This window comes from Mytilus trossulus, chromosome 4 (genome assembly GCF_036588685.1).
Source record: "Mytilus trossulus isolate FHL-02 chromosome 4, PNRI_Mtr1.1.1.hap1, whole genome shotgun sequence".
NCBI lineage: Eukaryota > Metazoa > Mollusca > Bivalvia > Mytilida > Mytilidae > Mytilus > Mytilus trossulus.
In genome coordinates, this window is record NC_086376.1 from 30,433,970 (window position 1) to 30,447,406 (window position 13,437).

Sequence of the window (13,437 nt, forward strand, 5' to 3'; positions counted from 1 at the left end):
AATGCATTATAATTCAAGAACAGTTAAATTTACCAGGACGAAGCATGCAAATTCATGGTCATCTACTTCCAAAAAGTGATACAAACTTTTTGTATCAAAAATGTCCCATTCTTTTCGATTAACGAAACTTTTACCTCGATTCCTTAGAAACGACAAGCAAAATTCGAATAGGGCAAGTGAATCAAAAAGTGGACCAGTCTGTAAAGTTATATTTTTGGATGAAACAGATCAATTATTTCCTTTTAAGGTTTGTATAAATCATTAAACAGTTAAATGTATACTAATTTTTTTGTATACATTTTTTACTAAAGAATAATAGACAAGTTTCTAATTTTGAAATAATGAATGAACTACCAGGTTGACCTAGGGTCATTGGACAATGATGATATTTTGTTAAAGTTTTCTTCAAAGTTGAAATTTATGATATAGCAGAAAAAAAAGATGGTGGAGACCATTGACGGATCCAGGGGGGGTGGAGTTCTGGGGTTGGAATCCCCCACTTTTTTTGGGCCGATCAATGTATTTGAATGGGGACATGTTGACAATGTTGGAACCCCCCCGCCCCCCTTTATCCTGGGTTGGGAACTCTCCCTTTTTAAAATGTCTGGAGACACCCACAGAAGTAAAGGGTGGAGTTATCAGACAGGTAGAGTTACTGGACTGGCAGAATTACTGGACATTACAATACTGTATAGGACATGAAAACCTTTACACAGGATACTCGAAAATTAATGGTCAAGATTGTCAAGTCATGTTTTACCAGAAATTGAATATTAATCCCTTGGTTTAATCGAGACCTGCCTGGTCAAATTGGCACTGAGTTAAATCAGGACCTGATTATAAATTCAGCATTAACTTCAAGTGTTGTTTTTAAATTTTCTGTCACCAAGGATTAATATTATGTTATTATTATACAGTATACAGTATATTGATGTTTTTTTTTTTATAAAATCTTATCACATCATGCACATGAAGTGTCAACTTATAATTCAGGGTCACTGAGAACAGAAGTTAATCAAATGGGAACTTTGTTATAGGGCCTAAAGTACAACAATGTAAATGTAACAATCATGCCATAATAAAATTGAGAATGGAAATGGGGAATGTGTCAAAGAGACAACAACCCAACCATAGAAAAAACCAACAGCAGAAGGTCACCAACAGGTCTTCAATGTAGCGAGCATAAAACCTGCTTCTATTGGAACTTGTAATTATTATTACAAAGAAACTTATACATACACTATGTACATGTAGCTCAGTCTCTTTCAGAATATTTTATGATGCAAGGAAATGTATTGAACTGAAACTAAATCTATTAGATGATAAACTAACCAAATGCTGAAATGACTTAAAATAGGTGTCAATATTCTGTTGATGCCGAATTGACTTTTACCCCTTGAAAACTCTATATTATATTGCTTCATATAAATGCTTTAATTTTGAGATATTTAAATGACTTTACTAAAAATGTTCATGATCAATATATATATACATGTACATGTATGAGCTGTAGTACATTTATTACTTATGTTAAGATAGAGCACTACTTCTCACTGTCTGCTTACATTTTGTATAATGTATGGTAATGTCAACCAGTTTTCATAAGGTCAATTCATTGGAAATAAAATAAAAACTTTTTTGGAAATTATGGTCTTTAACACAGAGCCTTGGCTCATTCCAAACAGCAAGCTATAAATTAAAGGGCCCAAATAATGACATTCAAATGGGAAAACCAATGTTCTTATCTATTAAAACAATGAAAAACACTTCTTACGAACCACATTAACAACCTACAACTACTGAACATCAGGTTCCTGACTTAGGACAAGTGCAAACAAATGCAGTGGGTTTAAACTTTAATAGGTACCAACCTTCACCCTTACCTGAAACAATAGTTAAGTATGACCTCTCAACGTAGAAAGACACTATTAAATATCAATGGAAATGGCTTTACTCAATCAAAATACATACTAACAGAAGTGAACATACACTGAACAAATAAATTTGATCTACATCTATGACACAATGTAAATACAAAATCAATAAAATAAGGGCTGAATAAATAGTTATAAAGGCAACAGTTGTATACCTTTGTGAGATACATACATATATTATACAACATCTTTTATAAGTTTGAAGATTTCCTGACATGGTACAGAGTCAGACATATATGTATTAACTAAATTGGTACAAGTTTAAACTAGTTATGTGACTTTTGAATACTGTCAATGTTTTATTTTGATGCTTTTGGGTCTATTATATTTTATATGATGATCTACAAATTACAAAGGATATCTTCACAGTCTGGTGAATTTTATGCTGAGGGCAAGATGTACAGATAGTGTACTATGTTTGTTATTAATTTAACCATCTGTCATAAATGTATTCCTCAATGTTAAACAACAATTTTTTTATTATCACTAAAATATAGAAAAGTACATTTATAGTTAATCTGTGTTTTTGCTGTTAATGACTCTTACATGTACATCATTTTGAACTTTGAAGGATTAATTGTAACAGTTATTGTCTGTTTGCAATAAAGTTACATGTACATGTTTAGATTCTGACTTTACAGTGCACATGTATTTAGAATGTTAACTAACCCAGAAGTAAATAACTTATGATATTAACCTGATTAAACTAAAAACAAGCATTAAACATGTTGAAGGAAATCATGTCTTATCAATATGGGAAAGATTGAAAATTCTTTCTATAAATGCTATTGATCATAAATGTTAAATATTTATGATAGCAAAATATCACACATTAAAACTAGATATTACAATGTATTATATATTTTTAAGGATTGTAAATTTGAATTTTTAATGTAAATAACAATATATATTATAGACATACATGTATATGTACGGAAAGAATTTAAAATAAGGTGGATATTGATTAAAGAGAATTTATGTCTGTTGTTTGTGTCAATATGACTGACAGAATTAGATTTTGATTAGAGCACCTGTCTATAATACAATTTGTAGGTAGGGATGTATAAACTATTTAAATTCTTCTGTAGTTATGAATGAAAATGTGTGGACATATATACAAACAAGTGTGATTGTCTTTTAATGCATAACATTTAATTGAAGTACTTAGTATAATAATAAAACTATAATTTATCAAAATCTAGCTTCACCTAACAACATTTTAATGTCTGAATATTTTGCTACTTTTTTTATTTGTTTTAATGTGAAATTGTCTCAAAGATATAGAAAGAGAAAATCCCAAAATTTCTAAAGAGATAAAGGTTACAAGTACCTAAATAAACATCCTAATGCAGGAATTACATAGTAATAAAATGGAAATTACACTGAACAAATAAATGTTGATCATTTCCCTGGGGATCAAGAGGGTGTCCTAATCTGAAAATTGTCATAATGTACAAAATTGTAGGCTTGATCCCTGTTTTCCAATTGGTCGGAGACCACCATTGTCGTCACTTGATTTTCGTTGTTCACAAATATATTCCCTAGTGTTGACAGTGGGTTACTTGCCATTAATTTTTATACCCCTTCCAAATTTATTTCTCCATGTGCAATGCCTCAAATTGCAAGGAGGGGGATGAAATTACACTGTAAATAAATTTGGGTCCAGAATTTTAAAGGAAAGTAGGGATTTGGTCTAGCTGAAAAAGGTTGAAAATGAGCACTTCGGAAGCTGTCAAAAGATTTCAAAACGCCCTAAACATAAAATTGTCCATATTTTGAGTTAGAGGCGATGAAGTTTTCTATAAATTTGATATAATTTGTACCAAAAGTAGTACAACACACTGTAAAAGTTTCTTTGAGAAAGCGCAGGTGGGATTTTTTTTATTTTCATTTATGTTCTAAAAGAAATGCACTACAAATTAATTGTGTTCTCGGACCTATTGAGCTTCCTTTTTTTAATTCAGTGACTTTATTACTCATTAAAAGTTTCAGAGAATCTTCAGTAGTTCTTCCTAAAATGAATTGATACTGCAAATCTATTTTATTTTTTAAATTATGAATAGTGTTTGGGGTTTTACTAACATGTTAGATGTATGTAACATTGATACTGTGACTGTACACACAAATGGAAAACTTTTTTATGCCCCACCTATGATAAAAGAGGGGCATTATGTTTTCTGGTCTTTGGGTCCATTCAACTGTCTGTCCCGCTTCAGGTTAAAGTTTTTGATGAAGTTGAAGTCCAATCAACTCTCAATTTAGTACAAATGTTCCTTATGATACATGTATGATCTTTCTAACTTTTATGCCAATTTAGAGTTTTTACCCCAATTTCAAAGTGCACTGAACATAGAATATGATAGTGCAAGTAGAGCATTCGTGTACTATGGACAAATTCTTGTTTTCAACTGTATTTGATTTGTGGTTTTTGATTTTTGTGGTCTCCTTTGATTGGTATCTGTTACTCTTCCCAAACAGTAAATAATTACAAATTGAATTTTATTTTGTGATGCCAAGGAATTTGGGTATTTCCCAAAGCATAAAATTCACCTTTCCTTTAAGCTTAAGCATATACAAAAGAGGGAAAGAAATGTGATACATATAACAAAATAAAAAATAATCTCCCCAAACATACTATATTTACATTTACACACAATGATTTATGTGCAAATTCTTTTAATTTAAAATAAATATATTTATTTTACAAAATATAAATGCAATAATTTAATTTTGTATGTGTGGAATTTTTGAGTATGTAACTTTAAAAGTTAAATCTGTTTGTATTTTTAAAATAGCCCAAGATTTATATACGCAGATCATTATGATAAAAGATTTGAATATACCCCATAGTGTGAAAGACTTTTAAATGTGTGTAATTGTATTTTACATTATGTAACTTTAACACCATATTTGTTAAACCTGGCATATTTCTCCTCTTATTACACGTAAATTTGACTACCTATTCTTATGTAGATTATTTATGTTTTTATTTTGATCAGATAGTAAGAGATTTAGATTCAATCCTCTAATTTGTTCTGTCAAGTTCTTAGATGTTATCTGCATTTCAAAGTATAATGAAAAGTTTGAAAAGATCAACAATATTCTTTAAAAGTTGATTGAAACTTAAAATATCTACACAATTTTATTCTAGATAGGTTTCGGCTTAAATGCAGGTTTTTCTTTTTTAAATTTTTTAAAACCATTGACATTTTCAACTTTTAGGTCGTTTGTATACATGGTATATGTTACAAATTTTCTCATAATGCATAATTGATTACGTAATGTTCATTGCATAATTCTTATATGCAATGCAACAATTTATATGATAAATGGTTTTGCTGTAAGAGTTGATTGAAAATTGTAAAATAAATATTTTTCTCGATTTAAAACATTTACATGCCTTGTCCATCATGATCTGTTGCAGATTTAGGCAGTGGCAGATCCAGTGGGAGGGCCCAGGGGGTTGGGCCCCCTCTGTTATCCTGGGTTGGGACCCCCTTTTTAAAATGGCTGAATCTGCCCCTGTTGAGGATTGGATCTAATCAGTTCTTAAAGTTACTCCCCAATGAAGACAAAACCGTATAATCATTATCCGTTTCCGGTTTCTATTCAGACTCAAAAGATGCATGTTGCATATTATTGATTTGCTAGATAAAGTCATTAAAATTTTTTTTCATTTGACAACGTTTGCTTTACAAATCTTTTTAACCTTTTACTTAACCTGTACGACTCGTTTTGTCGTTGCTGCAAACCAGTCATACCGGTAATGGGTTCATGACTTCTGAATTTGACAATGTCCGTAAAAATAAGCGCCACATGATTTTGAACCCCCATAACAATTACCAAAAATAGCAAAAAAATACATGGGGACCTTCGTGATAGCTATTGGTCATTCTCAACTAAGGGAAAGGGAGGGGGCATGAGGGATTGGCCTTTGAAGGGTTACAAACGGCAATTATTAAAAATATATATACTTCTATATAGTATTTATAATGAAAATTCAAATAAACATAATTTAAATAAGCTTTGAATTAGCATGTTAACCTATCCTTATGTGGAGGGATGAAATATGTTCGATCGCGCTACACTGTACAGCATTCAATTTTCATCCATGGAGATCCCTATAATGTGGATTTTAACACCTCCCTTTCATATAAAAGTATCTTTCTAATAAAAAGATATTCCTACAACATTACAACCATTGTTCAGTCCCCTTGTCTGGTTGTAGAATATTATCATGAAAACAAAATAATCCCATTTATGGCATAACCTAAAAATTTCTGATTTATCAAAAGAAACATAGCTTATTTAAACATTCTTTAATCTAACTAAAACATGTAGAATAAGTATGTACTAATACAAGACCTCATACAATGAAAGCTTTAGTAAATCTGGATATATATTACAGATCAAACATATGAATACAACTATTATACCAATTTATCATGTTTATGTAAAGCCATGTTTTATTGACAAACTGCAGTAACCTGATACTTAAGCTTCTTGATCTACTCATTTATACAATAAACAGGACGATTTGTGTGATCATTTAATATTTTAAATGTGTGTTTTTGAGCAACAGGGAGAGATTTAAAACATTCTGGATTTTGCACTGTTATTAAATATTTAAGCCCACCCCTGGTCAATAGTTATGAATTTGTAATGTGATTTAGTCTTATTTGGTTATTTATTCAATGATCCTTTACTTTTATATATGATGTCGTCTTTTACAGGAATGAACATTGTTTCTTTATTAGTTGACATTGACTTTATACTAGCTTTCAGTTGCTGAAAGTTCTATGGTCTAAATCTTGTAACTTGTCTTAGACCAGTAACAGACAGTTAGCCATGTATATGATACTGTATGAACTACCTTTTATATATTTAAATTGATACATATTGGAGGGAGGTAAAGGGGTATCTGCATGGAAGAACGCGAAATAACATTTCCATTTCATGATGAACGAACAATTAAAAATGTCTTGCACGTTGATCTTTTTAACGATTTCAGGAAACACAGTGAATATCTAACCTTTTTCACGGCTGCATGTGAAATAAAAATGGCAAAACACGCTGCAGGAAAATATCCCTTTGCCACCCTCATATTGTATCACTCCTGCTCCACTGTCTGTCTGTTCATTGCCCTTCTATTGATATACCTCTTGTTTTCTACAGGCTTTTTTTAGGTAGAATTAAACTTTTTGTGTTTTGAGAATCATTTTTTTATCAGTAATTTGTGTTTGTAAGATAAATTTAATGTCTAGCTATCACTGTACATTTAACAAATAAGTGAATGTATTCAATTTTTATCAAGTCTTGTCAACTTAATTACAGAAGTTTTAAAAGAACCTTAAATGTCATTTGTGTCATGGAATGGATTGTTATACTTTAATAGAGCACAAATTAAATGATGGTTTTACAAAAAGAACGAGTCCGTTATTTTGTATTCGTAGTTAATAACTAAATATAAAGTTACACATAGCAGGGTATTGAAATTTATTTGATTCATGGTCTATAAAGAAACCAGCTGATTGTAAAAGTTTTTCGTGTAATGGTATAGTGAATTTTAATAGAAAACCTGTACATATTTGAATTGCTCTGATTGATTTATAGAAAAGGAGTTAAAGATAGTAGAATAAAAAATGAAATTAAATACCATTGAAGGTGAATGAGATTTTTATCTTTGTGAGAATCATGACAAAGGTCTTGACATATTTGTAGTTTTCTAATTTTACACTTTTGGTGATGATTGTCAGTACAATGTTAAGGCCCTTGTGACAAAGTTGTTTATACCTTTTTTCCTGCATGAAGTTTTATATAGATATAAATTGTTTTCATTACAATAAAAAGGTTCTACAGTAAACAAGAGCCCAGACAGAGTCGAACAGGTACAAAAAAATGTATGGGCTGTGCTCATTGTTGAAGGCCGTATGGTGACCTATAGTTGTTAATGTTTGTGTCATTTTGGTCTTTTGTGGATAGTTGTCTCATTGGCAATCATACCACATCTTCTTTTTTATATAGAGAACAATTTACTTGATCATGATACTGTAAAATATGTACAAAAATAAATAGATACAAAAATGTATCCCTTTTGACCATAATGACGCCTTTTGACACCACTCATTTTACTCCAAAATGACATGTTTTGAGGCCTGTGTAGTACTTAAGTTGAAACTCTTAGACTTCGAAATCAGACTAAATTAATTTGTATCCAATATGAAAAGGATCTTAATAAGAATACATATGTATATGACTTAAATTTATTTGATAAAATATTTGTTTTTGTCATGCGTATATACTTAAAAGCATTATTCTCAGCTTTTTATTGAAAAATCCGATGTGAATCAAGTATGCAAAAAAAAAATCCATTGAGAAAAGGGTTAAGGTGGCATTTCCTGAGATTCTAGAAAACGAAAAATGATAAAAATTAATATTAAACAAGCCAGATAGAAAGCTATGTCTGTGATTTAAGTATTTTGTCATACACACATTTTGTTTAAGATTATAACCATTTAAACTTATTATCTTTTTACAATTTCAGAGTAGTCACAAGGGACTTTCTCTCCTTGATAAAGTGTTTTCGTATCTTAATCTAGAAGAAAAAGATTATTTTGGACTGCGATATCTTGATACCTCAGACCAAACTGTAAGTACCATAATAAAATTACTGAAACTACACAAAAGCCAAGAAAGTGTATACAGTAAAAAATTACTCTAACTTTCCAAACTATGGAAATATCTGCAGTGAATAATATACAACAACCTTTATAAAGCAATGCCAGTGTTTACAGTAATAAAATACTACAGCCATGTAAAATCTAGGAAAGTTTTGTATTTAAAAAAAAACAACAACCATTCAAATGAGATGAAAGGGTCTAGAAAATACTACAACGAGGCTAAAACCATTCAAAATAGAAAAAGATCTACAGTAGAAAAAATATTACAACCAATCAAGTTATATACAAAAAAATTTGAACAAATTCAAAAGCTAACAAAGCTTCTACTGTAAAAAGGAAAGGAAAAAGTGAATGGTATCAGTAAATAGAAAGTAAAAGAAGGAAGAATAAAAAAAAAAAGAAAAAAAAAAGTATCTCGAAAGATACAGTAAAAAGCAACAGTGGAAGTGATCAAAGTACAAGCAAGAATGAAAGAGATTTTATGAAACAACCAGATACATTCAAAGAAATTAGTGAACTGAAATGTCTCTTAAAAAAACCCCTATTAATAACAAGGAATTTATACAGAAAGTAAAACCACAAAAATACTGAACTCGGAGGAAACTTTAAAACAAAAAGTCCCTAATCAAATGGCAAAATCAAAAGCTCAAAGACATCAAATAAATGGATAACAACTGTCATATTCCTATAAACTTGGTACAGAATGAGAATGATTATGTGCAGGTGTCTAATAAAAAAATACCAGCATGACATTTTAATTTTACATGTAAATGGTAACGTTGTAACTTTTTTATTTGATGTAATTTAATTCTCAAGTTCTTAAACATCCTTACCTTCAGAGCTCAGAATTCTATAAGTGTAGCATGTAGTTCTATTAGGTTGCTTTGAGCCCCAAAATATTGCGTCAAAAGCACATCAATGAAATAGTGATTTATCCAAGATGGTAGTTTTATCTTCCAAAATTTATTATCAATGTATCTATATAAAAAAAGAAGATATGGTATGATTGCCAATGAGACAACTATCCACACAAAACAAAATGACACTATAGGTCACTGTACGGCCTTCAACAATGAGCAAAGCCCATACCGCATAGTCAGCTATAAAAGACCCTGATATAAGACAATGTAAAACAATTCAAACATGAAAACTATTGGCCTTATCTATGTAAAAAAATAGTTTATCTAGTTGTTTTGTAATGTGTGTATGGTATTTGATATTTTATAGCATTGGTTAGATCCATTCAAATCATTATCATCACAGTTAAAATGTAAGTATATATTTGTTAAACAACAACCATTCAAATGATATGAAAGTGTTTATATTTATGAAAAACTACAACCATGTAAAATCAAGGAAATTTTTGTAACGTGCAGTTCATGGCGTTTCCAAGGACATTTAACTATAACACCTTTTCAATGATTGAAAAGGAAATACAAATGAAATGTCAGCCATGTTGTTGAGAGGAAAAATAAAGAACTGAAGAAGGCCAATGGCTGAAACATATCAAAAAATTGGTTTATTGATACAATTATATATATTTGTTATCAATCTCTATTTTAGTATTTAATTTTTGACAGCACTTTTGTAAAGAAATAAGTGAAATTTAAAGGGGACATAATCAGTATTGTTTTCATTGCTATGTGGATAATTTTTACCAATTATTACATGAAAATAAACTGTTTCTATGAAAAATATCCCATAAAATTTTACTTCAGTAAGTCATCAAAAAAAGTTCACTCATATATACATGGTATATACCTTGTCCATCCGATTTCTTATGATTAAGAAATACCAGGCTTTAGAATATGTATAAAGTGCCAAGAAAATCAACCTAACGAAGTTAATATGCGCATAAATAAATCAATCACATGACAAATTCTGATAGTCCATTGAACATTCATATAACACTTAGATGTCAGGATAAAATTTAGTGTTACCATCATTAAAATAATTACATTGAGCTTTTTATGTATATTGGCCAGGCTTAGTATTTGTTTATTTATTTTGACAGTGTGCAATACTCCATACACATTATATTTTGGTGTCAAGTTTTACCCAGCAGACCCATGTAAAGTCAGAGAAGAAATAACAAGGTATTACAATTAAACTGTACTCAGATAGCAAAATATCGGAATGAAAAGAGGATTACAATTAGTTAATCAAATGTTGTTAAAAGTTTTTCAGTTTTCTTATTTGAACAAGAGTTATCTCCCATCAAAATACAACAACAAAAAAGTTTTCAGCTTCTTTATTTGTACATGAGTTATCTACCATCAAAATACAAAAAATGACAACAACTGGAAAAAATGCAACAAGAACCAATTAAAACCCCAGTAAGTGTATGCAGATTTTGCACCAAATGTGCACAAATATACATTATATAACTTCTATTTAAATTTACAATAGTTCACATTTTTATACGCCCATCGTCTTTAAGACGGTACGTGTTATGGTATACCGTTGCCCGTCTGTCCGTCTGTCCGTCGGTTGTCCACATTTCGGACAAAAACTCAAAAACACTTTCACCAATTTCCCTGAAACTTAAGTGAAGTGTTTATATCTTTTGACATAAGCTCCCTTTATTTTTTTTTAATTTCAGATTTTAAGTTTTGGATTTATGGGGCTTTATTCATAAAAAAGGGGGGATTTTCAACACTTCGGACAATAACTCAAAAAGGCTTTCACCAATGTCCATGAAACTTTGGTGAATTGTTTATATCTATTGATGTAAGCTCCCTTTCAATTTTTATAAATTTCAGATGTTAAGTTTTGGATTTATGGGTCTTTATTCATAAAAAAAGGGGGATTTTTAACACTTCGGATAATAACTCAAAAAAGGCTTTCACCAATGTCCATGAAACTTTGGTGAATTGTTTATATCTATTGATGTAAGCTCCCTTTCAATTTTTATAAATTTCAGATTTTACATTTCCGTGTTATGAATTTTTATGCTTAAAAAAGGGGGGATTTTCCAATTTTGGGACAATAACTAACACTTTCACAAAATTTTATGCAACTATTTCTAGTTGATCTTATAAATTCATTTAAAGCATAAAAAACAAGTTAAAAGAGCAACAGGCGTATCATGCGCTAAAGCGCAGCCCTATATAGTTAAATACAAAACAAATATTCTGTAAATTTAGGTTTTATTGCTGAAAAGTACATCCTAAGTTGAACAGTAATTTCAAAAAAGAATTTAATTTATGATTACATTATAATTTAATATACTTTTTTAGATACCAGTTTTTCCTGCAAGTAAAAAGAGATATCCTTCAGGGGAGATTACCCCTGACTTTTGATGAAGCCACAGAATTGTTTGCCTATGCAGTTCAATGTATGACAGGTTTATTATAGTATACAGGGGCATTGCTGCCGTAAGGCACTATAGGCACGTGCCTACACATAATTTTTCACAAATATTTTTTTTTTTATAAAAAAAAAAAGATAAACAACGTTATCTGTCAAAACTCTTTGATTATCGAATGTCATCTGTACACTAGCCTCTCGTTCTTATAGTGAATGAAATATTGGATAGAAATGAATGTCAGTATGATTTTACCTTATATGGAATCTATAAACTAGAACTTTAGTTGGTTCAGATCATTTCACTTCTATTAACAAAAACTTGAATAAACCTCAACTTAAACACATTAGGGTTTTATTTTAATTAGTTGTTGTTAGTTTTCAATTAGCTTTCCACTTTGCCTTCCCCGATGACAATGTTGGTTGTCCGTTTGACTGTGCAGGATGTATAACTACGCAGTCACGTCAGGTCAGAATGGGGACATTAAATCCGATGCCTAGTTGTAGAGAGAATGCCACTCTTTGTGAAGTTTGTAGTTGGTTACAGCTACTGAAAGGCAAAATTTCTGCTCCTATCCAGTAATCCCTCATTTTCCAATGCATGGCATTTTCAAATTCCCAGACCTTCGTCCTGGACGACATCTACATGTATGACAAGACCTAGCTCCCTGTTGTATTTATTGTAAAAAAAAAATGTCCAAATTCCTAAGCAGGTAAGGATTTTACAGAAGAGGATGTAAAGAAATACGAATTTCTTTAATTTTGTTACGATGAAATGAACAGAATTTAACAGAACTGTGTGTATGTGTTTGTGTGGCTATGGTAAAGATTTAAGAATAAAATAATATTGATGTTTTTTTGTCTATCCAAAAGGATAGTTTTTTTTATATAGTTATATAAGTGTTTACGTGGGTGCCTTATTTTTTTTAATGAAGGATCGTCACAATATTTACTATTAATTAAGTTCTACGTATATATCAATCAGAACGGAATAGATATGAAAATATCAAACAGGGTGTACTGCTTAATTAAAGGGATACGCTGATCTACGCTGGGCAGTGCATACATATATTGTAATTTTTTTCCAATATTTCCGACTACGTTATCTAATTCACTAGTCAGATTACTCATAATTCTTCGAACTTGTCATCATGTATATTATAATTATCATGAATAAATAACCAGTAAATTTAATATTTTTGTTCATAAAATTATGCAGCTAAAATGCTGAAAACCGTTTTCCGTCGGGGGGCTTCGCCCCCCTGAACCCCCTACCAGGGCTCTGCCCTGGACCTACTGGGGGCCTTAAGCGGCCCCCAGACCCCCTGCCGATTTGTGCCTACAGTTCGTTGGATATCTAGCTACGCCCCTGGTATAATAAGAATACAAATGACTAGGTCTAATCACTTATATAGAACTTAATATACATTGTACAATATAAACAGGAAAGTAACAGTTGTGTTTAATGGTCTCTTGTGGATTTACTGTATCGCATTGGCAATCACACCACATCATCT

The 13,437-nt window shown here is 30.7% G+C and overlaps 1 protein-coding gene across 8 annotated transcripts in view; it reads left to right on the forward strand.

Annotated features, from left to right (window-relative positions):
* The first annotated feature begins 3 nt into the window (after positions 1–3).
* The window catches only part of LOC134715085 (band 4.1-like protein 4A), a 44,251-nt gene continuing 30,817 nt past the window's right edge, over positions 4–13,437 (forward strand). For all 8 annotated transcript variants that reach the window (XM_063576986.1, XM_063576988.1, XM_063576991.1 and 5 more), the window contains exons 1-5: positions 4–247; positions 8,479–8,583; positions 9,842–9,884; positions 10,629–10,710; positions 11,854–11,951. In XM_063576986.1, coding sequence (XP_063433056.1) covers positions 101–247; positions 8,479–8,583; positions 9,842–9,884; positions 10,629–10,710; positions 11,854–11,951 — 475 coding nt within the window. In that variant the 5' untranslated portion in view covers positions 4–100. The remainder of the gene's footprint in view (positions 248–8,478; positions 8,584–9,841; positions 9,885–10,628; positions 10,711–11,853; positions 11,952–13,437) is intronic.